This window comes from Puntigrus tetrazona, chromosome 2 (genome assembly GCF_018831695.1).
Source record: "Puntigrus tetrazona isolate hp1 chromosome 2, ASM1883169v1, whole genome shotgun sequence".
Taxonomy (NCBI): Eukaryota; Metazoa; Chordata; class Actinopteri; order Cypriniformes; family Cyprinidae; genus Puntigrus; species Puntigrus tetrazona.
In genome coordinates, this window is record NC_056700.1 from 16,181,636 (window position 1) to 16,209,328 (window position 27,693).

The 27,693-nt window shown below is 37.1% G+C and overlaps 1 protein-coding gene across 4 annotated transcripts in view; it reads left to right on the forward strand.

Moving 5' to 3' along the window:
* astn1 (astrotactin 1) overlaps positions 1–27,693 on the forward strand; it is a 192,489-nt gene that overhangs the window by 149,653 nt on the left and 15,143 nt on the right. For all 4 annotated transcript variants that reach the window (XM_043260157.1, XM_043260150.1, XM_043260163.1 and 1 more), the window contains 3 exons: positions 16,412–16,680; positions 17,567–17,700; positions 17,811–17,962. In XM_043260157.1, coding sequence (XP_043116092.1) covers positions 16,412–16,680; positions 17,567–17,700; positions 17,811–17,962 — 555 coding nt within the window. The remainder of the gene's footprint in view (positions 1–16,411; positions 16,681–17,566; positions 17,701–17,810; positions 17,963–27,693) is intronic.

Below are 27,693 nucleotides of genomic sequence, written 5' to 3' on the forward strand. Positions count from 1 at the left end.
GTGCTCTTATAGCTCATGCACCAGTGTTTCCTTTTGTAATGGATATTACACGGAGCACATACAGTATTCAGTAGGGTGGGCAGCATGCGAGGAAATTATGGGGAGGTAATGGACAGGAAGAAGGAAGTGTACTATGTAACGATGTGCCCCACTGCTCAGCAGCCCATTTCTTGCTGTAGAATGAGCTCAAACAGCGCCGGCCTGTACCAGACTGCAGGGGCGCACACACCACCCAGCTGCTTCTGTCAAGGGCATCAGATTAGCTTAACGATAGCAGAGAGCTAATGCTGGAGAATGAGAGACGGGCACGGAGGGACTGCAATGGTAATATAATGAGACGCTCACTGCGATCATATATTCCTTAAGTGGATGGTGTTTTATATTGTTTTCCGAAACAATTCAGATTCTAGAAGCTTGGTGATGTTGTAGTAACATTTGTGCATTTTTTATATAACTGGACAAAATATATTTTTTTTACTAATCCAAATTTTATACATTTATTTTATTTTATTTTATTTGTTTTTATTTTATTTTATTTTATTTGTTTTTATTTTATTTTGTTGTTTTATTTGTTCTTATTTGTTTTTATTGATTAGTTGAATGATTGATTGATTTATAAAAAAAGACAATAACATCAGTAATACTTTGGCATTAATATAATATATTTTAAAAAATAAATAATATTTTGGCATTTGCAGTAATCAAACTGCAGTTGGGTTATTTTGATTAGGTTAAAAAAAAATAGCAACAGCTAGCTACCACAAAAAATATGATAACATAATAAAAAAAAAAAAGTAAAACAAAATAAATAAATAAATGTAATAAATAAATTCTTTAATGTATCTGTATTGCGTTCTGAGTCACAAAATCATGGCAATCATTGAAAGAATATATAAAGAGTTCTGTTGCACCTTCAGAACAAGATAAGCAAAATGAACTAAATGATTTTGTTTCAGCCTCTTTAAGAATAGGAGGGGTAGGAGACTGAATGAATTTTAAAATAAAAGGGACAAAGAAAAAAGTAAAAAGAAAGCGTCAAAGACAGACCTAGCCAGGGAAATCCAGGCTTGGTAATGAAGATGACATCCTGAGAGCTTGGTAGTGTTGCTTCATTGAGAGCAGCCATTGGAGGATAATATCCTGCTGCGTACACACATAATTTATCACTGCAATATACTCACCACTTCAAATGAGTTCCAATGGAACTCATTAGCTACTTTGATGAAGATCAGCCAAGACAATAAAGAAACAGAGAGTCGAGACGAAATAAATGAAAAAGTGAATGCAAAGAGAGTACGAGACGTGTTTGTGTGGAAGCGTATCGAGCTCTTTACTTCTATTAGGATGAGTTATATTTATTTATTTGTGTGTATGTGTCATGTACAAGCATTTTTTACACTTGTGGTGTTAGGAGCATGATGCAAGAGGCTCATAATAAAGATCAGAGGACAGCGTGTGTTTTTCAGAGTTTACAGACTAGATACATTTGTAAAAGTTTACTCTTTTAACCCTAATGTTCTGTTTGAAAACATGCCTCAAACATCGGTTAGAAAAAATTATGCATTTCTTATATGAGTCTCAAGGTGCAGATACTCCAGATATCAAACTGGAAAAACAGAATTAACAAATACACACTTTCCGGCACTCAATCTGTGCGTTCAGATTGTTTGTACATGAGGCTTCAGGTCTTTTTACACTTCAAATTACAGTTTTCACATGTATTTCTTTTTTACTCTTGTATCTGTGTGGTGTTTTGCTATCTTGCTATACAGAGTGTTATACAAAACCTCCAGTCAATAGTGTTTTGTAACTGCTCTTCAATGTTTGATCACAGTTTTCTTACTCAATACCCAGACTCCATCTTTGCCATTCTTGTTTTTTTATTTTTACTAGGCCTGAAACATTAACAGACTTGAAATCCATCTGTACAAAGTCAAACTTTGACCAAAACTTTGGTCCAACTGCATATCCCAGCTGTAAACTTCCCATCAGCCTCAGCAGATTTCCTACAGACGCACCTGAAATAGGTCGCAGGAGTGAATATACCAGCATCTAAAATGTTTTTTACGGAAACATTTTTTAAACCACCATGCTATACGCTAATTCCATGTCATCGCTTATCTCCCCGAAAAGCACTCGTGGCGGGTGCAGTGGGTATCAGCTGCTAAGCAGAGGCATTAAACAGATTTTCCCTCTGGCTGCTTTAACTGTTTGTCATTTGACATTTTTGTACCCCACAGTTTGTTAGGCGACGCATATTAATTAGAAATTTCACCCCGGCCATAATTGATGTCGCCAATTCTTTGTAACGAAAAGTCAATCCAAATTAGCAGCTACAGAAGTGGAGATGAATTGATGTTGAATGAGGAATTGGCACTAAAGAGCCAGTCTGAACACAGTGAAATGGAGAGAGGAGATTGAGGAAAGCAGGGCTACTTAGTAAACATCATTCAGTCCTCTCAGGCTTGGCTTATGGTTTTTATATTCACGCCGTCCAGTGCCGGCACGGTCAAGGACAGCCACTTACCAGAGGGCTAGGTTAGTTCGTCCTGGGTAGGAAACCAAATCTCATTGTGTGCAGGGGAAGATTTCTACCCTGCTTTTGTTCCCTCAGGTGTTCAGTCAAACTCTATTGCCTCGGCGTACATCCTATCACGTAGCTCCCAGTGCCTATCCGCCAGCAACACATCTTTATGCTGGAGAGATGTGGATTTGAACAGTGCTCTGATAAAAGAAAACCTAGGAAGGGAAGTGCGTATCCATCCCACCGCTTCGTGTTTCGTTTGGATAAATTCTGTGTGGTTGTGAACGTAAGGAAATAAAGGGGTACTTTCCATTTCGTAAAACAACATGCGTCTTTTGAGATTTCAGTAAACCATTGGTCCAGATGACAGTTGCCAAAAAAAAACGCACTAGTCATTCACTGTGTATTTCTGAAGCATGTGTATGAAAAGCCATTGCTTTTAAGATGCGATCACGTTTTACTTCTGTACAGCTTTGTGGCATCTGTTATGAAAATAAATACATTTTAATATCAAACTGAAGTGTCACACACCATTACACATATCAATTTAGTTTCTAGCAAATTATAACACTTTAGAACAGAGGCTGTAAATAAATATTTTAAGTGCTTTGTATTTTAAAACATTTAATGAACACTGACAAGCATTTTCTTTACGTTGCATCATTTAAATGGAAGAACGGTGTTTTGCATAGATTAAATTCAGTATTATATTGGTTGGCGACTGTAGCCTAATAAAATTATGTTGCGCTTCTTCACACATTCATGTTTAGTAATAAATGATAAGAAGAAACAATAAATGCGTAGTGGTTAAAAGTTTTGGATCAGTATTTTTTTCATTTACCTCAGGGAAGTTATCAGTGTCCACATCTTATTTGTTCGCTAGAGAAATTAAAGTGATAGTTCTCCCAAAAGTGGATATTACCAGATAATTTACCCCTAAGCCAACCTAGATCTGTATGATTCTCTTCTTTCAGATGAACATAGTCAAAGTTGTTTTAAAATTTATCCAAGCTTGGTAATGGTGGTGTATGGTTGATATTTTTTTGAAGCTCCAAAAAGAGTATATATCCACTGTAATACTATGCCTCCAGGGAGTTAACACATGTCCTTTGAAGCAGATCGATGGGTTTTTTCAGCAAAAATATTAAAATTATATACTCAACTCACTGGCTTCTGGCAATGGCTTGCGGCTTACATCATACGCCGAGTCAGAGGTCAGCCAAGAAGCTGGATCTCGAATTCTCGGCATATGGCAATTGCCAGAAGTCAGTGATTTGAGCTTATAATTTAAAAAATATTAATATTTTTTAACCTTTTCTCATAAAAAATATGTACCTCTGTGCACTTTTTCGCCACAATTGCAAAGAGAAATGTCCGCTGAGTGACACTAAAACACAGGTTCAATACGTGACCCTATCACATTTTTATTACGGTGACATAGATAAGTATTGCTGTGTTTTTATTACATTGTTCCATTTACATATTGCGATGTTTCAGAATTTAAATATCCGCGGCCTGTCGCTAAAAGGTAATGCTCTATCATGTTGGAAATATGCCCTACACCAAACATATTAATATTGTTTTGAAGTCATAACATGATTTTCCTTCAAGCAATTGAAGAATTTCAATTTCTGTATAATAACTGAAACTGTAAATTTGTGTGAAAAAGAATAAACGTTTTACTGCCTCTAGTGTTAATTTATTTTGAAAACTACACCGGTTAACGTATTGGTAAGTATTTCGTGGCTCGCTAAAAAGTGCACCAAGGTGCGTTAATGCCATGAGACCAAAACAAAAACTCTTCGATCCGCTTAAGAAGATGCGTTAAGCCCATGGAGGCGTGTGGGTTAGTTTTACAACGGATATATGCGCTTTTTGGAGCTTTAAAATTACATCCACTATCCACCATCTTTACCAAGCTGTGATCTATTCCTTGAATATGCAATTTGCATGTTTTTTGTTGTTGTTATTGTTGTTGTATTGTATCCGTATAATGTAAAAGGGTATAGTTTAGGTAGATTTTCACGCTTTGTTCCCTAAAAATGTTTTATTGCAATTAAATTCCCCCCGTTGTACAGAAATTGTCATATATAACAGTGACATCAACTATAATATCAAATATAAAATATATAACAGTGACATCAAAACCGAGGTATGTACCGAACTGTTGTTTGTGCATACAGTTATACCCCTGAAAGATAGATGCTAGATAGATAGATATTTTAAATTGTAAAAATATTGTGCAATACACAATATCACTGTTTTAGTGTTTTGTTTAAATAAATACAGCCTTTGTTGAGGGGGGGGGGGATGCTTTGACCATGTCCCTGTATATCACAATGTTTTTCATATATTAGTTTTGTCCAAGGGTTGAAGTAGACAAGCGACTGCCAGTATTCCATGCTGTCATCTTTCAAAATTATCCTTGTCATTGAAATGCATTAGTGAAATGGGTTTTGCTAAATTAGAAATGCATTTTAATAAAGACTAATGAGGACTTCAGAGGGTTGGTGTTGTGAGGGAACAGGGAACTACCTGAGCGCGCTGCAGACTTTCGTTTACAATACAATTAATGCGCATCTAATTGTCGCTTCATTTTAGGGGGGAAATGTCACACATTTTGGCACTGTCCCTGGTTTTCTCTGTCGCTCATAATGGGCAAAAGTGATTAACGCATTTTAGCCTTGCTGGAGACAGAGAGACCCGTTGGCAGTGTGTTTCACTGTAATTTCTTTGTTAATTACATCTCATGGGAGGAGCGGGTGGAGGAAAGAGTCTCGCAAACGCTGAGGGCAGTGTGTGCCAGTGTGGGTTTAACGGAGGAGGCGGGGGTTATACGGTTGCTAAACTGGCACACTTACACACTAGTCTGCTTTCGGTGCAGACGGTGTGAGCCTCCGCAGTAACAAGCTCCCCCTCTGTGCAGCTCATATATCCTCCAGCCATCCTCCATGCTGTGATTCCTCATTCCTTTGCCCCACTTTTGAGGACACACACATACTCACTTATCAGGCTCATCACGGCAAACACTCTCCTCTCTGATTTATCACAACACTTGAATGGACTAGTAACACTCTCAACTTCTTTATAGCGGCAGCAGAAGTGCTAGGAGTTCATTGTGTATCATTTAAAAGGAAGGAGAAGAGACGTGTAGGTGTATGGTGTTATGGATCATCAGCCAAGTGGTCTTCACTTTTAAAGATAGAGGGAATGAACGATGCTGACATCAGCATCAGGAAGTCATTGTATCCTTTGTAAAATGTGTCTCTAGTTATTAAACAGGCATCAGGTGTTTTTTATTTACATACATTTACATTCAAAAGTCAAAAACCACTAGTACGTTTTTCCAGATTATTTTTTCCCACGAAGGACCAACAACATCCTTAATGCACAATGCCGGGTTTGTTAGATAAAAAGAGAGCAGGAAGCAAGCTAGAGAAGATGGGAAGTATTCAGAGAAGTATGCAGAAAATACATAGGGTATATATCTTTAAATAATTCAATATGTCGAGCATTTCAGTTTATTTCTAGGTTTAAATTTTTTTTTAAATCCCAGATTTTTCCTGTGGTCTCAAACTGTTAAGTTGTGTTGCTAAAGGGAGTTTCGGCACATGCATGCATAATTTGAGAGGGATTTCCATGAAGATGGGGTCACTGCCGGTGTTGCAGGAAATAGGGAGAGGTCTAAGGAAAGCCAATATATTTTATCTGACATCAAGACCTGGCTGGTATTAAGCAGGGCCAGAGTCCTGCATGTCTCAGGGGTGCACCGACCCATGACTGAACCCTCTGGGCTGCTTTTCTGCATGACCACCAACACATTCCTCTCACATCAACTGAGGGCACTTTGACTGCAACAACAACACGGCACAACACGGCACCGCACACCAGCTCCAGACATGAGTGGAAAACCTGCACACATCGTGCTCAGCTGTTACGCTGAGAGCTTTTGTGGTTCAGGAGAAATAGAGAGGGCTGTTATTTTCACCAGTTTCTAGCTCTATTAGTTACGGTTTCCTAGAGACAATCATAAAGTAATGAAGTTTATTCCTGTGTGCACTACCGTTCAGACGTTTAGTGTCTGTAAGATTCATTGCATGTTTTAAAAGTAGCTAATGCTCACCAAGGCTGCATTTAATTGATCAGAAAATACATTAAAAATTGTTTAGCAAAATATCATTACAATGTAAAATATCTGATGTTTATTATTGCTTAATGTTTTTTGTGGAAAATATGATACATGACCATTCAAATGTTTGGGTTGAGTAAGATAAAAAGTAACTGAATGAAAAAATAATTAAATTGTATTAATACTTTATTCAGCATGGATGCATTGAATTGAATTGACAGTAACAACATTTATAATGCTACAGAAGATTTTTATTTGAACATTTTTTCAACTTTCTATTCATCCTGTAAAGAAATTTATCATGGTTTCCACAAATACAGTATGATGCAATATATTGCTGTATTTTTAAATGTTCAAGGTGCTGCTTGTAAATTGGATTTTTTTTAGCGTGACAGTTTTTTTTCATATCACTTGCAACTGCATATTTCTTTCAATATCATCATGCAAGTGTAATAAAGACTGAAACTTAATTTAGGAGGAATGCAGCAGGTCAGTGAAGACATTAAATATCTCATTAAACAGAACCCTCCATTATAACTTCACATAATGACACATCTTGAAACTTAACTGCTGCTGGGACAGTTTATTGAGTCTCAGTTCTCTTCTCCATGTTCATGAATACTTACACATCTATTTATAAAGACGTTTATAAGCTCAACAATAAGGAAGAGACCATTGGTCAACCATTTTTATATTTATGCATTTATCCATAGTGACATACACTGCATTCAATCAATATATTTTATAGTTACAGCTACACTACACGAATGCTTGAATTTTTAAAAGGGCATACATAATATGATGCAAGCCATCAAAATGCGGTGGCATTCTCATGAAGGACAGACACGCAGTAGGCAGTGATCTGATGTGTGGGAGAAGAGCAGAGACTAATCATAGAAATCAGACAGCAACCGGCATGATCCAACTCTCACTGCGGTAGGCTCCGGGAGGAATCCTGAATAAGTGTTTTAGGTTCAAGACAAGCATCTGTGTTTGAACTGTTCAGGGTGCTATTTCGTGCTGATCGATTTGCTCTTAAAATTGTGCAATAAAATAGTTGCTGTTGACTGACTCATCAGGAAGATTCAGCGTTTATTTATTTTTATTATTTGAATATTTTTTCATGTAATCTTTTTATTTTTAAATTTGCCCTCCTGTAGGACTAGAAAATAAATGGCAAAATAATAATTTTGCTCCTAACACGACTATTGAACAGATGCTGAGCTATTGACTTTGACTTGTCCTAGTGCTCTTTTATTTATTTATTTTTTTGTGTGAAATTTAGACCCTAATTTTTCCATTTTTCCATTTAGTTATTTGGCAGATGGTTTTATCCAAAGCTGTATATATTGAATTCAAGGTATGCATCTGTTCATCCAATCCCTGGGAATCAAACCCATGACCTTTGGCGTTGCTAGTGTCAGATCAAAAATCATTATTTGTTTATGTATTATGAATTTTATTAATGGTTATTATTCAATTTGTATTGTAATTATAATTAAGTAAAAGTAATTTAATGCAATTTGCACAAAAGCACGTACCAGATGCACCAGATTTAGCTGCCTGTAAAGTCTGTAATTTTGCTGTTTAACTCTTGGAGGCATGGTAATGTACGAGTGGTAATGTATTTGGTCTTGGCGGAATAGATGCTGCTGAAAGACTTGCTACTGCCAATACAGCCGCAACATCCATAACAAATATGGCAAACTCCCTATAGCATACATGAATCACCTCGTAGCAGATATATACAGGTGAAGCTGGAGAAGGTGGAGGGTTCTGAAGTGCGCTTCCAAACTGCTGCAACAAACAAAAGCCTGATATTTGAATATTGAACAGTGAGCTCATTGGCTACTAATCAGGTGAGCCATGTGATGATGATCTCAGTAGGTCAGATTGACTACACCAGAACTCTGTATTTGAAACCGTAATATGGTGGAATGAATTTTAGCTTTAATTTCAGCTTTAAAATGGCATACTATGTACTTTAGTAAAAAACATTGTAATTAAGTGGGGCCCTGTAAGGAAAATTGAAATATAACATCCCTAACAGATACAAAGCATTTTTATTTTATTTTTTTTAAATCTAGCATGACAGTGGTATTTTTCAGCTTGATTAGTTGTACGTACTTACAGATGCTGCAGAGAGACTGATTTATGGTGGGTGTGCTTTGTGAATAATGAAAGTACACCAGCATCATTAATTCTTAGCACAAACGGGTGGTTGTTTAGGAAGAGTTTGAAACATCTCAATTATGATTCTAAAATGTGTTCAAATTATCTCAATGTTAAAAGTCTTATTTGCATACTGCATGCTACTACGTTCAAAAATAAAATGAAAGCATCAGAATGTTTTTTTCTTCATAGCAAATTTCATGTTTCACATTGTTCATTTTACCCTGATCTATCACTGTAGTTTTGTAAACCCAAGGTTTACATTATTTTCACTTGTCTCTCTCACAAAGTAAAGCAAGACCCTTGTCTTGCTCATGGATATTTAATGAAGGAAACACCAAGGCATTTTATGATTGGTTGTCTGTTGTTAAACAACTTGGTGTACATTCTAGCGCTGCATTATTTCGCACTGTATAACTTTAGCGCTGCTATTCGTGGTTGGCGCCTTAAAAGTACAAGTGTGAAACTTTGCTTTATCCAGCAGTATGTGCGGTGTGAAAAGCTTTATTTTATCAGCAATTTTGCACCATGATAATTGAACCCATGACCTTGAATTTGTTACTTTGTTCTAGTCGAGATGCTTACGGAAATAATTTCTTTGTTAAAATGTGCATATAATCACTGTGTCATGGTCCTGTCAAATCACACTTTACAGTTAGAGTAGCATGCATAATAATACAATGGAGTTTGATAATCATGTTTATATTGCAGGTGAATAATTTCTTAATTATACCTGGCTGGACGCATGACAACTAGGTTAATCTTTGTGCAGTAATGACAATTAAAACCTGATAATACAACCCATTTGTCTTGTTCTCCCGCTCAAAGAGCACTGGTGTAGAACTCTAACCATATGCAGGCTTCATTGGTGGAGTCCATGATGGATGTATCATTCCAGCTTCACACTGATGGTGCCACTTCATTTAGCACGCCCTTACTTTCTGCTGATACACATTAATCTGTCGTTGCTGTTGTGTTCTCCTTCACAGCTTAACAAAGCGCTTGCTGGACAGCAATTAAAGTCTTATTTTTGTCCATTTTAAACTCCTTTTACTTTTGTTATATGAGGCATTTCAAGGTGAGATTTTGCTTAATATTTGACTTTTATATTATTCTTTGCGGAAATCATTGATGAATAGAAAGTACATTTTAAAGTAAATGTCTTAAATGTCATTTTTATTAGATTTAATACATCCCTTTTGAGTAAAAATATTCATTTCCTTTATAAAAAGAAATAATAATTTTACTGACTATAAACTGTAATGTTGTGAACAGCTTGCACAGATGAAATGGTCTCAATATAACCATAATAACTGTGTATTAATAGAGTAAATAGATATGTTGTTCATATTACTGACATTGAAAAGACCTACCTTTGCTATGCTGCATGCAGTATGTATGCTTTCAGCGTAGAATCGTTCTGTATTATGTATGAGCCAGGTCATCAGTGTCATACCATTGTTCTGGGTTCAGCAAAAGGTCTGGACTCCTTCCTTTTTCAACTACTCTTTTCTTTGCAAAGCCCGAGGTTATTTCTTTATCGATTCAGTTTTTTTTCTAATTGTGTAGGTTTTTAATCATGCAAAGGTTTTTATTGAGTTCAGACTTTATGTACAACATTCACTGTAGAGGGTGTCTGATCCTCTCACAGGTGAAGCCAAGAGAGCTGAATATAGCCAGTACAACGGAGAGAAAAAGATTAAAAATGAGCGGGCCTGCTGCCATGTCAACACTGGGTGACCTTTGTGTATATGTGTTTGTGTGACAGAATGAGGGCTTGAGACAGAAACCTGATGGAGCAGTCATCTCCTGGTCCTGATTACTCATTTTAGAGGTCAGGACAAACCGGACCCCAGTGACTTCACTTCTTAATTAATCTTTCGACCGGTCACTGTGGAACCGTCTTCTCATACCGGCAACACAGACACGGTTGAATAATACTGGCCTCTGCTGTGCTGTGTGTTCTGGGTTAGTGCATGCTTCAATTTTGATAGAAGCACCGGGGGAATTTAAAATGTATTGAGGAAAATATTTGGGATATTTAGCAATTCATGAGTCTAGCTGACAGAAATAAGTGCTAAACGCAAACAAAACTATGACCTGTTTACTTTGACAGCATTTCTAGAGGTTCTAATGTCTCCGGTCATCATGAGTTTAGTTGGCGGATGACTGTCTGCAAACCAGTTAGTAGTTTCCTCATTGCGGTGCTGTTCTTTTGCATGTTAAAGGACAACACGTTCTCGCTCCCATCTCTTCACATAATGGCGCTTAACCAGGACTACTTGGCATTACATTTTGTCATTCAAGGTACCCCTTTAGTGTCATTTATCCACGTGCAGCGTCCTCAGTTATTTTCAGTTGTTTGTTTTAATGTAATGGTTTACATTAAAACCATTTATATAAATCATTTTATATAAATTTATGGTTTCATTGGAGCTATTAACCCCACCCCTTTCCTAAACCTACCCACTACTGAATAACATAAAACACATAGCAGGCAAATATATGTGAAGTCACAGGTATTTATTAAAACAAGCAGCATAAAATCATTACAAACAAGTCATGTTGCATTCCATCATGTCTGAAGCCAAACGTTATGCGAAGATGAGTGTAAACATTGCTCAGTTTTAATAGCTCAAAATGATCCGCTCCGTTTACGCCATCATATCTCGTTCAAAAAGATAGCATAGTATGACTCAACTGGTCCCAAGATACATGAGAGCCAATAAAATTTCACAACCTGGTCTGATGGCATAAATGTACCTAAGGGCACATTTTAGTTAGATGCAAAATACATACCAATAAGAACATATCACTGCAGTTTTCAAAAGAAATGTCCACTCAGCTGCACTAAAACATAAACCCTGGCATGTTGAAATAGGTACATGTTGCTGTGTTTTTATTATGTTGCTTCAGGTACGTATTGCGGCTTAAAAGGCGTTATATTTTCTTTGTTGGTTCACTTTGTACTTCCGCTATGCCACACATGTGTTATTATGAGTAAGGTCACGCTGGTGCAAGACAACCATTTATAGTTAAAGAGTATTCAACTTGGTAATATTTTTTAGAAACTGACAGTTGTTTCACTAGCTAAAACTCTTCACAAAGCACTTACTGGACCCTTCAACCAGGTCCTGGAATGTTCTCCTCAAAAACATTAATTTCTTTACAACTGAAAAAAGAAAGACATGAACATCTTGAATAACAAGTGGTTGCCATTCTGGAAGTTAAATTGTCCTTAATGAATGTTTTTTTGGACATTGACGGTCAGTAAAGAATAACCACAGTTCCAATAGAAGGATACCGTCCCCTTAACAGAGATTTAACAGCTATGTTTAAAAATATAGCAAAAACTATGGAAAGAGTGCTCTTGCAAAGAGTATCTGTAACAAACACTTAGAGAAAACCATTCTGTTTCTTATCTGAACTGCAAAATTCAATCTTTCTGTGAAATTAGTTTTTCTTCCACATTCAAAATATGTCCATACCTTTTCTTTACCACAGATAGGTTGGATCATCCTACACTGTCAGGATAAGAAGCATAATGCATATTTCAGCACTCTTAGCATTTTTTCTCCTTTTTTTCAGAATAGTTTAGCCTTGGAAAGAGAAATAAAGTAAGAAAATAGCAGAGCCCGTCTCTGAGTTTCACTCACTATACAATCTAACGCTCCTCAGGCTAATAACTCTGCTCTAATCTCAGATTAATGCATCTGTCATTTCGCATTTCATCTTGTTTCTTCGTCGTCTTTCACAAGTCTTTCACACACCCTCTAAATCATCCATCAATTAAAAGGGGTGAAAGTTTTGAGCTGCGCTTGAAGGTCAGCATGTCCCCTGAAAAGCGGAAATGATAGTACTAGCGAACAGCACCGTTAGCGTGTAATCCGCTGGTGAAAAGCATGCCAGCTGCTTGCCGTGCACAGACAGATAAGACCCGGGAAACGGCACCTGGCTGGCACAGAATCCCTGTTGCTGAGATCGTCCTCTAACTCCAAGGGATACTTACAGCAGACTGCAAATATTTGATTATGGCACTGTTGCTGTAGGGCTTCCAGTGGTCCGCTAGAAAACTAGAAATCGAAATGGAGTGCTAAGCTCATTAATGAGATTAATGGCAAAAGCCATTTTTTTTAGTTTTTTTTTTTTTCTTTTCTGTTTGTTTTTTAAATTGCTTTAATGTTATTGAAAATGCGCATTAGTACAAGTAGTACTAGTAGTACTTGTTGTAGTTTAGAATATATATATATATATATATCATTATACTATTCATGAAAGATGCTAACAATGCACTTTTCTGGAGAAGATAAATCTAGAAAGAATATTATTATCATCACATTAAGGACAATTTTCACATGTGGTTAAATGCTGATACATGTTTAAAAGAATATGCAAAATGCCTAATGTATGTAAAAAATAAATAAATAAACAAACAAACAAAACCAGTCTTAAGTAGCATGGGTATATAGCCAGAAATGCATTAAATATTAATATTAATTTTATTCGCAAAAATCCCTAGGATATTAAGTAAAGATCATGTTCCATAAAGATATGTATAAATGTCAATTAAAAAAAAATAGCCTTATGACTGTTTTTGTGGTCCACGGCCCCATATACTAAATAACTAAACTGCAAAAATATGATCGTATGTAGTGCGCGGTACAAAATAAATTCCTTGTACTTAGCTCCCATTAACAATGTTTGTACACTCATCACCTGGCTTGATGTGATTGTGAGTCATTCTCACCTGGTTTTCTCTTCCCAAAAAAAAAATTAAAAATCCCAAAATTGTTGCCTGTCAGTCTCTCCTTCTAGTTGCATGCAATTACAGCTCAAAACAGTGTCCTGTGCTGCACATTGTGACAATTACCGTGGAATATGGCTTAGATATAAGCCTCGTCGTTCTTGTTTGAGAATCAAAATAAAGCCCTCAGCCGGTTCTGCGCAAGGCATTTTAGAATCCGTTGCAAATTGCTTCAGATTCAAGCCCCTCAGTCTGGCAGTTCAGGTCGGATTGCAGAGCAAGGTCCCGCGGAGCGTTACCAGCTACACCGTGCCAACAGATGAATTAGTTTAGCCCTCGCGCCTCACAAACAAGATGTCACTGCTCTTTGTGTCTGCAGGCAGGCCCAATCACAGGTAAATAAACCCAGTCACTCTTACCTGTACCACACCGGCAGCTTTTATTAAGAGACAGAGGAGCATGTCAGTTAAGACCAGCAGCTGCATGCTTAAACCGGTCGTATAAAACAAACACAAGAAAGATTGAAGGGCCGGTCGGGAGAGGCGAAAGAAGTTAGATGGAAAGAGACTGGCTGAAAGAGTATTTACATGTTATTCTGGACTAGCACTGAGCTCCCTGTGATTGGATGTTTAAAACTCAATCCACCTTCACTGCGAACAAAGCAGGTGCTTGAATGAGGACTGTGTGATAATCATCATGCAACATCTTTCTTGTGAGATTAGCTTGTCAAGCTTTGCTAAAGAGTTCAAATACATCCTGAGCCGAGACGCATTGCAACACGTTTAAATTGCTTGACTGGGGTGCTTAAACGCCCAGATTATTGACTGAAAGCTCTTTGGATTTTGGATACACGCGGAGCAATTCATGACTTTCCATTTTGATGTTCCATCCTTTTCCATACTTGTCAAAAACATGAGAAAAGGGGAAGCGATGTTCATTATCTTTGTACTTTATCGTGCAGATTGTGTTTTCGGATCCGTGCAGACATGATAATGCAATTTGTTAGGTCACCCCCTCCCTTTCTGCTTTCATGTGCGGTTGCCATCTCCTCCTAGAGCTCTAGTGCCATCTAGTGTTTGGTCTGTTAGGCACAGAGTTTTATTTTAGGGAGTTTCTATAGTTGGTGGTGATAAAAATATGCTTGTACGAAGGAATTTCCGAAAGCTCACCTTTGTCACAGCTGACAATTTGCGTGCAGTCATAAATGCCAATCCTTCAAACCGCTGAGAATATCAAAGGCTTTTTCTTCGCCGAGAAGAGCTCTGAGCTTAAAGAGACTCTACAGATGACAAGATTTTCCGTGCTTTTTCATGCAAATCAACCGCCCAAAATGAAAGTTATCTAATGAGATGTTTTCCTTCGCTCTCCTGTTTTAATTTGGCCTGCAATGCATCATGCCGGTTTCATAACTGTCAAAACCCAGAGCTGTAGAGAAAATATGTCAAAGCAAATTGGCACACTGTAGAGTGTGCAGCTCTCCCACTGTTTCTCTCTCTCTTCCAGCCTTGCTTATTTCTTCTTCCACACTTCTTCTTGCTTTTTCATTCTCTCACTCTTGTCTAATTAAAGCACCAGCTAAGCGTAATATTGGTAATGCCTTCTTAATCTACAGCTGGCATCGAATTTGATGAAACACTTTTAACACATTAGTATTTTCTGAGCAGCTCAAGCTCTCTGATTGGCATCCAAAATGTGCAATTTACAGGCCTTTTAATCCATTAACTTTGAGGAACCTTTTTTTTAAGAGCTTTTTGTTTTCTTGGCTCAGCTACAGTGCTTTTCTTCAAAGGGGTACAATGGAAGATACAATTTCGATGATTTAGAATCCTATGAGTAATTAAGAAAGCGTTATACTTTGTAAAGAGCTTGAGAGTGGGTAGGATGGCCTGAGGGCCGGTTGGCTCCCATCACCTCCCAAATGGTCATCTGCGTGACCTTTTGCACCTTTCCTGCAGACCAGAGTCCGTTTGGATATCGAAAATGAAGAACGAATTGCTCTGATCCTCCCCAAATAATAAAAAAGTCTTTAATTAAATAAGAATCTCACTGAGCAAACCGAGATCGGTTGGGCTGATTGATATGTTTGCAGCTTGCAGCAGGGCTTTTGTTGCTTTATTATGAAGTGTACTATGGGGTGCTGCATTTTCATTTCCTCACGAGTTTCTAATGCAAAATGTTGGGCTAAATGTGGCCTATCTGATATTTCGAAAATGCTGAAGGAATAATGGCTTCTCACACTGTTGGCTCATAAAATCTCTGTGGCTTTGCTAATTGTGTGTGTGTGTGTGTTTATGTGTGTGTGTGCGTGTCTTTAAAATCTCTAGCGTGTGTGTCTTTTATTAAAGTGTGCTGCAGTGAAAGGGTATTCCCTAATTGGCTGTTGAGCTTGCTGATTGCTTTTGTATGTGTGTAAGTCTGCAGAGTAAGCAATTGTGAGTTCATATACTTTTGGGATGGGCTTAAAATAGAAGCAAAGCTTTACACAGTACTCTTTCATTTTAGGTTCAAAGGATGATATATTGTTTAGCTGATAGAACAAATATTTATATGCAATTAGATTGTATTAATCAAAAAGCACATTTATTTAGCGAATTTGTTTAATGAATTTTTAAAATAGGATTTGATAATGTCATTATTAATTAATGTATTAATGATCATATTATTTAGCAATTAATTAATATGTATTACCTAAATAAAAAGTATAAAATACTATTTATATTTAATGGTTACGCAATTAGGTTTGTAATATTTAATAATAATTAGATAAATTAAATAAATAGTCTTATTCTAAAAACTTAATGATTCTATAATTTTCAAATCTTTGTTGAATTCCGTTTTTCAGGAAACTCTCCTTCGGACGAGTCGGAGGAGCGGGACAAAGAGCCACGCACACTTACTTACCCAGCATACATTGCCAGCCTGCTGGACTCGGGTGCCAAGCGCATGGCGGCGGGGGTGCGCATGGACTGCAGCAGCCAGGGCCAGTGCCCTCTGTCCTGCCACCTCTGCCACATGAGCCCTGGGCCTGCACGTCCTGCAGAACCTGTGCTGCTCAACATCACTAAAGCCACACCAATCTACGAACTGGTCAACAGCAACGAGACCTACCAGGTATCTGTGACTCATAATGTTATACTCTCTCCCCGCAGCCCCTGCCAGGTTACCCACTGAAGTCAAGCAGCAGAGAGGCAGGCTGAGACACCTCCTGGGGAAAACAAAGGTTGTGGGTGGACAATGTGTTAGTGAAGTCAATAGGTGGTCTCTGTAGAACTTATTGCACTAGTGTAGTGATGGGAACATTAAAAATAGCTGAACAATAATAAAAAAATTAATAATTCTGTTCATCAATTAAACATATCCTATTTATCAGAAATGTAAGCCTAAAGATCAATCAAAAATACATCTTCATTTAAATATATATATATATATATATATATATATATATATATATATATATATATATACGTGTGTGTGTGTGTGTGTGTATTGAATGGAAATGTTATTTATTTATTATAATCACGTGAAAATATTTATACAGACAGTGGAGACACATATATGTTGGTGCTACATTATTTTGGCCTTTTTCCACCAAAATAAAGGCATATAATAATAATAATAATAATAATAATAATAATAATAATAATAATAATAATAATAATAATAATAATAATAATAAATTAAGGCATATAAAAATAAATATTTATTAGTTATCTAGTTTCATTTTAATAAAAATTTAATTATTGAAAAATATTTTTTACAGATTTGAATTATTTAAAATAAAAAGGTGTATATATTAATATTTTATATATAGGTGTATAAATAAATATATTTGTGGTCTATACAAATATTCAACATCCAGGTAGATGCTGCACTCTAGTGGTTGTAGAGGATATTTCCCCAGTTATACTGTAAACTTCAAATTAAAATACTTTTTTTAGAGTTAATATTTAATGTTAGTATTAATATGACATGCTCTGAATCTTTGTCTTTTATGTAGGCATTGCAGGAGGCCATGATGAGTGTACTTTGGTGTTCTGCTAAAGGTGATGTTATTGATGACTGGTGTCGATGTGACTCTAATGCCTTTGGCACAGATGGACTCCCGACCTGTGCTCCTCTACCTCAACCTATGTGAGTTCAGGAAATGTACAATTTCTGAAGTGAAAATTTACACTAGTACTTCAGATCTTGGTCAAACACTAAGTCATAAATGGTCTATGTTGATTTTATCCCGTTGTAAGGCTCAAGCTATCCCATTCGTACGAGCCCAGCAGTTCATTGGTCATCATAGAATGGAATCATGCAGAGCCACCAATAGGAGTGAGGATTGTTGATTACCTCATCAGTCAAGAGAAAGTGACAGAGCGGACTGATCACTCCAAAGTTGAGACAGGTAGGAAAACTGATATGATCTTATGCAAAACTTTGAAGATATCAAATATAATGTCTTTGATGTCTTAAAGGCTAAAAAAATAAATGAATATATATTTACTGTCAATTTATTTGTGAAGTATCTGTGTAATAAGTGGGATAATGTACATTCAGACAGTCATTATCGCAAATTAAACATCTTCAGAGTGATACAAGATTCCTCTGCCTCACGCTGGGCTCCTGATCATCCTGCCAGGGTTTATTTTGTGATAATGGCAACTGACTGCTCATGAATATATGAAATCTTAATTCATTTTAATTGAATTTGCCAACACTAAGTCTGAACCACAAAATGAAATAACGCGGCTATATTTCATGTTGAAACAATGCAATAAAAAAATGTATTCCATTGCTCTAATGCAGAGGCTTTGATTGTGCAATGAAATCCTCAGCATAGTTGCCTTAAATTTTACCTCTGCCTCTGAATTAAAATTACCACCGCGATTTATTGAGAAGAAACCTGCAGTTAAGGGTTGTAAATCTGAGGGACAGCTGTTAAAATAAAGATTAAAGACCACTCCTGAGATAAAGTAATACAAATGCATAAATTTGGAGAATTACCCAAGTGTTTGGATGTTCCAGCTGACACCCCTGGTCCTATTATCAGGGAATGGAAGCCATATCAGAAGGCAAAGAAACTCCCTAGACAGGGTGATCATTCAAGACGAAACCAAGAGAGAAGCCAACGATCACTTTGATTTAGCTTCATAGTTCAGTAGCAGAAAGCAGATAAAGGTGAACTTGTCAGCCGGATCATGTGGGAGGGAAGCACGCAAAAAGCCATTACTAAAAAGAATAAGCGAAAGCACATCTAGAGTTTGCCAAAAAGCATAATAACAGCTCATTTGTGTCATGGGATCAGATTACTGCAGACCAAAATGAAGCGTTTTAGTCTGAATTCAGTGTGAACTGCTTACCTCTTACTCTCCTTTATACTTCATTCACTCTGGCCTGTGATAATTAACATATTGCCTGTATTTTCAGCCCCTAAAGTTCTGGATTATGAATCCCATTTGGCCTCTAAATAATTAATAATCTGAAATAACCCGCAGCATAATCTAAAATAACCTCCATGTTGTGCTTTCGCCCCATTTTAGATTCTAGACAGTGATGCATTTGTTATTTTGAAAGAATGAAACAGTTCGAGGTGAATATTAAGTCAATATGTGTCTCACATCTCAATCTTTCGCATAATGGACATCACATGGGATTTCTCCATGAAGATCAAAAACTCTCACCTCAATCGGGGTGAATGTATATTCATTCTAAGCCTCATTTATCAGACATGATCCTGGATGAAGTCCATGTAATTGTTCTGCCAGAGTTTGCTGAGTAGAATGAATGTGTCCTAACCTGAAAGGCCCTTGGATTCCAAATAGTAGCCCACTTCAGACATACGTATGCCGTCTGCCCCAAGGCCTTTAACTTTAAAAGTTGTGCTTTTCACCTATCAAGTCTCCCTGGTCTTCGTACTTAGATACGTACTGATTTTATTCCACTTCAGGCAAGCTGAAATCGATTTTTCACACAGATGATCAATGGTTGTTCAGAAGGCCTTGAAAGCAGGTCTTGATACTGGACTTGCCGTGCTCCATGAGGACGTAAGACACATGTGGCTCACTGTTTTGTATGTGTCAGACATATTCGTTGATTGATTGATCTGCTCACAGCTTAAATTGTGAAGTGTTGTAAATGCATTGTGAAAGACCACCTTGAAGCTGTGAAGGGCAGAGCTGCAGCAAGAGTTGATTCTGGCAATGATTAGGATTTAAGCCTTGCAGGATGACGCAAAAAATTATCATATGTTAAATAACTTTAATCCAGGGCACTTTCCTTTTGCCACCAATTTCCTTTCCTGAAAAGGATATTGAACCTCTGTCAATGCAAAGGGACTGACTACTGCCAAGATTAAAAGTGTAACTAAATAAACACTAATGCAATAACAATGGCACTTGAGTTTGAGTGTGTTATGTTGGAACCATTAAGAACCAGGCTTAAATTAGGCCATGGCATGTGCTAATTCTATTTGACCCCACTTCTTGTCTGTCGATTTTGCTAAAGTAAAAAAAGGAAAAATGGACAGAATTTTGTTTTCTTTTTATAAACTATGTGCATACATAAAATCACACACAGTTTTTTTTTTCTCGTATTTGAATTAAATCAATTTAAGGGATCAAAAACTTATGTTATGAAAGAGTTACATTTATATATATATATATATATATATATATATATATATATATATATATATATATATATATATACATTTAATTATACATTTGGCTCATTGTAATATACAAAAAATATATATATTCATTACATACATGCATACTGTCATGAACTGCTCTTATGTGGCTCTCTGGACCTCCGGAGGGAACCCTCTCCTGAGTACTAACAGTCTCGGACTACATTTCCCATCATGCCCCATAGCTGGGACTGATTACTTGCCCAGGTGTAACCCGTTAACCCCCTTTATAAACAGTGCTCAGACTCCGTCTTATCCTTGCCCTGGTTTATAAGAGAAACTTTTATTTAGTTTAAATTTTATTTAAATTCTTTATTGCACAATTTTATACATTTTAAAATGAATTGTATATTTTGATCTAAATATATGGAAGAGAAATTGCCAAGCAAAAAACAAAAACATTTAGATTTCTTGAATATTCAATGATTTTATTTTTGATTTGATTTGATTTTTTATGTATTCATTTATTTTATTTTTGTTATTGCTTGCCCCTAATCCTCTTAAATTCTTTGTATAAATTCTTGGTGAGCTTAAATTAAAAACAAAAATTATAATAAAAATAATTAAATATTGCTTTTTTTGTCATTTTATGAGGCAGGCAACTCTGATACTACAGCCAAGCAAAATGGAACTCCTGAAATATAATGATAGTTTCCTCCCATTATAATGGTTGCTACACCCTTGTTTATTTGTAAATGATTTCAGGCTTACACCTGTATCATTAGCTCTATAAAAGAGACTGATGCAGAACACATGTCCTCCCACATTAGCGGTATTTTTACCAAATATAGTGCGGAGTCCCAAACAGTGTTTTTACCGTGACAGCCTTTGGCTTCCCTGTTATAGGTTCCTCTATATTCATTCCCCCTCTTTCACCTTAAAGGCATGCCCTTCGCCTGTCCTCCTCCACTTCTGTTGTTGCCGTGTCCAGATTAGACTTCAAACACATCGTGGCTGTTAAAGCAGAAAAGAACAACATGTTATACCAAGTCCAAATGTGGAAATGTGAAAATGAGATTGATGAGGAGATGTTCGAGATGAGGTCTTACTCCAAGCCAGAGACGTATGCGTGTTTCTGTATTTTCCTCTTTATCCACAGGGGTAACATCTTGTTCTTTACAAGCCTCCGATTAAAAGGTGGCCAGAACCATCAACTTTTCAGACTTTTCTGGAAGGTTCTGAATGTACTTCACAGGCTGTCAGTAAACTGATTATGAAACCTTATCCAATTGTCAGGAAACATATGAGGGATTTTCTCGGGTTGTACAAGGCTGTCCTTCATTTCCTGCACAAAAACAGAGGCTGTAACTTGCTACCCGCATTGCAAGTCATTACAATCCACTGTTTATATTTAAACAGGATTTGTTTGACATGTCTGTGCCTAATAACTCACAAAGCACAGCCGTTCTTGTTAACAAATGATCATTTCATTCGTCAGATTTAAAGGGATAGTTCGCCCAGAAATGAAAACTGTCATTGTTTACTCACCAGCTTGTCATTCCAAACCTGCATGACTTACTTTTTTTCAGTGAAACTTGATGAAGAAATGATGAGTGAGTGAATGATGACAGAACTGGTCATTTTTGGATAAACATAAGTAAAAATGTTGTTTTAATATTTAATTTGTTTCACAAAAGGAAACAAGAAACACAAGCTACTTTTTCAAAGCCAGTTTATAATCTTCCCCATCAAATATTTACAAGTATTCACTGATAATCTTCCAAGATTTGTTAATGGGTCTGAGTGATCTGGTTCTCAGGTTTGAACTTTCTGATCTGGTTTTTGAATGTAGAGCAAGATTGTCAGTGAACATTTCTGTAATTTGGGCTTTTTCTTATGCTGTGCTTTTTTTGGGGTTTTTTAGCGAGAGAACAAAAACTACACTCATGTATCTCAAAATGCTCCTACATCAGTTTTCTGTAAACCACTGTAACTGTGGAAATGCACTGAATTCACGTGGAAGAACTAAAATCAAATTTTTTGCACATAAATGACATGAACCATATTGCAGTATCCTTCACCACATATACAATGTCTTTTCCTGAAAATGATGTCCAGTGCTTTTATTTTGTGTATGGTTGCCTAGAAACTAGATGTGGATCATCTTACCTTGTGGCTGATTTGACTTTTGTCTAAGGTTAAGCAAATAGTAACATCATTTTCAATGTGGGTGAACTATTCCTATAAAAACTGACTCGATTTGATTACCGGACATGTTAGGAGTGTGTGATTTGTGTGAGTGATAATATAGCAATAAAGCACACACCGTGAGCCTTTGCATGCTAATAGAGCACTTAATTGGAATCAGGCACACAACGTGACATCATAGCATGTGCTTTTCTCTCTCTTGGTGTGGGAACCGAGTAAATGGGAAGTCTGCCTTCAGTCATCTCACCCCGACCAGACACGCTGTGAAAACAAACAGCTTTCCCCGCCAGACTGATGTCAGGACTTTGATCGCACAATAACAGCGGGGGTTTACTCGAGGGTCATAACATCCTACCCATAAACACACACTCTCTCTCCCACGGGTGGCATGAAGAACCGGGTGCCACGCTTCCCCTAGTAAAGCAGAGGGACCTCGCCTCCAAGCAGCAGGCAAAACAAGAGCTTCTGGAAAAAAATAAAATAAAAGCGATGTTTTTTCCGAATAGGTGGAAGACACAGTTTCACTCTTGAGGAATGTTTCCGAAGCGCGGCTCCTGGAGGATGATCTCACTCTGTGTCTGTGAGCGGGGTCAGGTTCTGGAGCCTGAGCAGGTGCACTGTGGAAGCTGGCACTGATCGCACTGATTCACTCATACTCCCACAAATCTGGGTGTCTGTGCGTGCTGTTACATTTGCACATGCACTGTGTGTGTGTGTGTGTGTGTTTCAGAATGTTTATTCCATTACTTAGGTCTTCAGTGTCTCATAATTCTTCACAGATCATTCTAATATGCTGATTTGACAGTCAAAATGTTATCTATTTCAAAAGAATGGAATTTATTTTAAATAGAAATTATTTGTAACATTAGAAATGTCTTTTCTGTCACTGTTTTTTTTTTTAATACTGAAGCCATGTTTTCAGTGATACAATGCGGATCAAACTGTGAATAAATTTTCATTGCTTTCAGGCAAAATGCATGAAATTACCATATTTTTCAAAATCCACTTTTGTCATTGATTCTATACATTTTCAGCACATTTTTCAGATGTCAGCACTTTCAGTTTTGCTTTCAAAACTGATAAAACCACATTAAAATCAAAATTATATCAAACTCAAACATTTCTGCAGGAATTATGCAAGGAATAACTGACAATGAGCCATCGTGGCCATTATACCTGGGTTGCGCATTACTTTACTAATTATTCTGCTTTATACTATGGTTGCCACACATCAAGACATCGATCAGATGTATTTGTCCAGTTTTTGTTGTGATCATTTCTTCCGCAGCTCATCCAACGCCTCTGTTGTTAACTCCAAAACGTAATTTTAGACCTAGTAATGGAGGCTTGAGCCATCGATAGCAGACTAATGCAGTTACAGTTTCTTTTTTCACTGCTTACAAGCATTTTTTTTTTACTGTAGACAGATTTTCAAAAGTTTCTTCTGGGACTCCAATACTGCACACACAACTATTTATATATATTTTTCACATGTTTTTTTTTAAAGGCAAATTTTGTAAATGATAGAAAGTGGGTTTTTTTTGTCTTTGGTATATAAAAATAGGATGGAAATGCTGCTTTTCTCCTTCATTCTTTGTGCTATTATACAGTAAAGTGAAAAGATGTTGTTATATAATAAAAAAGACCTTTTGTGACAAATCATTTAAACTGTAAAACAAGCTTGTTTTGAGACTGATATGAAGTGTTTTGTTTGTCTAGGTGAGTTTTGGAGGCAAGATCAACTGTTCTGTACAGTTCTGTAAACATGACTTCAGTATTGAACAATGCTTGTTAACGAATGAAGAAAACTGTAATGCATCCTCGCAAAATAAACGCATGAATTCCTTTTTTCTTTATTTTTAATCTTAGTGACCCCAAACCTCCTGAAACAACATCTTTTTTTTTTTAAGTTTTAATTATATTTTGAATTCCAATTTTCCCTTGCGACTCCACTGTGTGTGATCATTTTGCACCTGTGGAAAATGGTTGACATAATATCCTGTGAACACCAAGACGATTACAGTCCAAAATCATAAAAATATGTTGTCTCCTCCGGTTACAGGAACTCAAGGACCTTAAAGGTTCTATCCAGGCAGATAATTTTATAATGTACAGTTGCTGATCTAAAAATTTAAAGTGCCACAATTATGCAATTTTTAAGGCTGCTTATATTGTTTTGTTTAATATCACCTATTTTTTCTTATTTTTCAACGATTTGTTCAAAGCTAGTTTTAATATTCAGTTTCTCTAAACCCCTCGTTTTCCATGAGCCTGCTCTGCTCTGATTGGTCAGCTAGCCCAGTCTGTTGTGATGGTCTACTATGTACAGTGCATCAAAAAAAAAAAAGTACTGAACGTCTCGGTTACTTGTGTGACCCTCGTACCCTGAAGGAGGGAACAGTGACATTACATCATTGATTGTTGTCATGGGGTCCCACCTCTGAGCTTAAAAGAAAGGGCCAATGAAAATTGGTGAGTGATGACTGCATGCAACCATTCACTGCTGACAATTCAGTGCAGGTCAAGATTGTGGCAAGAGGAATGTAACGTCACTGTTCTGTAAGATTACAAATTGAGAATCTTTTTTAAGATATGCTAAACCTATGTTTTAGAATAGCATCACAGGGGTTACACAAGCAACAAGGGGTTATACAAGTAACCAATACTAGTAGCGGGCCCACCAAGGATGCCAAGGCAACCATTGGGTGCAGAGCACAATGACATAATAATCATGTGGAATATAAGGTACTAAAGAAATGCAACACGGTTAGGCAGAAACCATGGATATATGTATACATGGATGCCAGGTCCAAGGAGGGTGAAAGAGTCCCCTTTCAGACACAACTCATCTACTCCAACTAGTCTGAACTGCAAGGTAACGGAAAAGCCGGTGTTCATAAGGAAAACAATTGGGAATAAGCCCCATGGATCCCTAAGAAACGGTGATGCAAGCTGACACCCAACCTGCAATTACCTGATGTAACCCAATACACAGGAGGACACAGGGTCTATACAGAGACTGTTACAAAGGTCATTCGGCCTACAGCCCTACATATGTCTGCTAGAGAGGTGCCAATGCCCAGCAGGAGGCTACTCTCAGAGTGGAATGAGCCCTCACTCCTTGTAAAGAGTCAGCCAGACCAAATTCAAGGCATGAATCATTGACCGAAAATGCACGCAGGTCCCCCATCTTCTTCATGGAAGTGAGTGCAACCAGGAACAAAGTTTTGAAAGACAAAAACCTCAGCTCAAGTCAAGCAGCTCAGAGGGATCCCCTCAGTAGTCCTGAAAGGACAACAGAAAGATCCTAAGAAGGAATATTTAGCCTATTTGTGAAAATTGTGGAAGGCCGGTGGATGTATGTGCCTTTTTCCCAGTTGTTCTCCTTGTGAACACTAGCTCCTCCATTGCCTAGTAGTTCACCTGTGTGCCAGAGCATCCGTGCTAAGAGGATCCTCACACAGGGAGTAAAACGCTGTGGTGGTTGATAAGCCACCATCGCTATGTTGTCTGTACGGACCAGCACATACTATTCTTGCAGCAGCGGTCAAAACTGGTGAAGAGCAAGCAGTACTGCCAGAACCACGAGACAATTGTTATGCCACTGCAATCGATGTTAACCCAAGGGTAACGCCGACCCGTAGAGTGCCCTGACTCGGCCATGCAGGCAATTCTGAAGCTTGCCGCTAGCTAGCACAGCCATGACTTGACAAACTGGGCTGGGTAGCCTCATAATATGAGACCTTAGCTGCGCTCACAGTGTGGGCATGTATCAATATGTTACAATATATTACTCCATGATGTGTAGCTGTCGCAGAAATGGGATTCAAATTACTAATCACTTGTTTAGGCTTTGTAGAGTGGATTCTTTATTTTGTGAGGGAATGACTTTCAGGTTTACAACTTTTTACTGGATTTAATGTAACATTTTGGAATACTCTGAATGGTCAATTTATTAATTAATTAAATAGTACTTTATTATAGTACGGTTTATTCTTTATTTCAAATTTGTTTGTTTGTGGTTATTTAATTTTTTAATATCAGAACATACATTTATTATATACATATACATTTCCCTTACAGTTTTGAATATTTGCCACGTCTCTGATTATGTGTTGTGATGCTATTAGTTTTGCAGGTTTGCTGTTTTTATAATTAGTGGTTGTGATTTTTTCTTTTTTTATAGCTTATGTTTTATAATCTGTTAAAGAGGACCAATTGCTGTATCTTGTTCTGGACCAGCTTGTGTTTTCAAATGTGCTCTTGCTGCGCCTACTGAAATAGTTTTTAGAGCTTTCTTTGGTGTGGTCGCCTTTAGTCACGTTCAGAATATAAACATGTCTTCCAGGCATTATTCTTACCTTTACAGCACATGAAGGCTAAGTGTTATCATCTGTTAGTTTCTGTCAAGTGTGGGAGTATATCAAATTGTAGGGAAGAGCATGTATCACAATTTAATCGAAGCTGAGCGGCATCTAAGCTCTTAGCAGCGCTATGACGTAGATGGCAAGTGTAGAGTCTATATCAAAAGCTCTTTGCACGAAAATGAAATCAGATTAAAGCGTTTTCATTTTCACTCCCATCCAAGTAAACTCTGCGTAGCGCTAACACCCACCTGTACTCTGCTACAATTAACCTTTTATATCCTCTTTTCGTCGAAGAAGACAATATGTTCCACGTGGGAGATCGAGTCTGTTAATCATTTTTGTGGAGGAAATGCCAAGAATTGATGCATTACAAACGATTGTTATCCATTGCTCGCTCTCTGTTCATCAAAGTAGACATCGAAGGGCAGATGTTGTTTCTGGAGTACTTTGGTACCAGAGCGTTGCTGTTTAATGGAACGGGTAACTTCCAACTCTTTGCATACAGAGCTGCTCCTGTGATGCATTAGGAGTTGTTTAATTGAAGTGTTTACCTGTTCAACAGAAAAAGAAGGTCTTCTTTATGTGTGATCAGAGTTTTTAGTTGTTTTTTTTCATTCTTTTTTTTTTTAGAAATGTTCTCTTTCTTTCTTTCCTTCTTTTTTCCTTCTTTTTTCCTTCTTTTTTTTCCTTTTATCACTCCCCCAATTCTCTAATATAAACCTTTTCTTTTTCTTTTTGTCTTCTTGCCTTCTTTTCTTCTTTTCTCTAATATAATTATCTAAGACAAATGTTTTATTTGTTCTGCACGTGTTTGGCCAAAGGTCTCCTTTCTTTCTTTCTTTCTTTCTTTCTTTCTTTAATATAATTATCTTAAGACAAATGTTTTTTTTGTTCTGCACATGTTTGGCCAAAGGTCTCCTTTCTTTCTTGCTT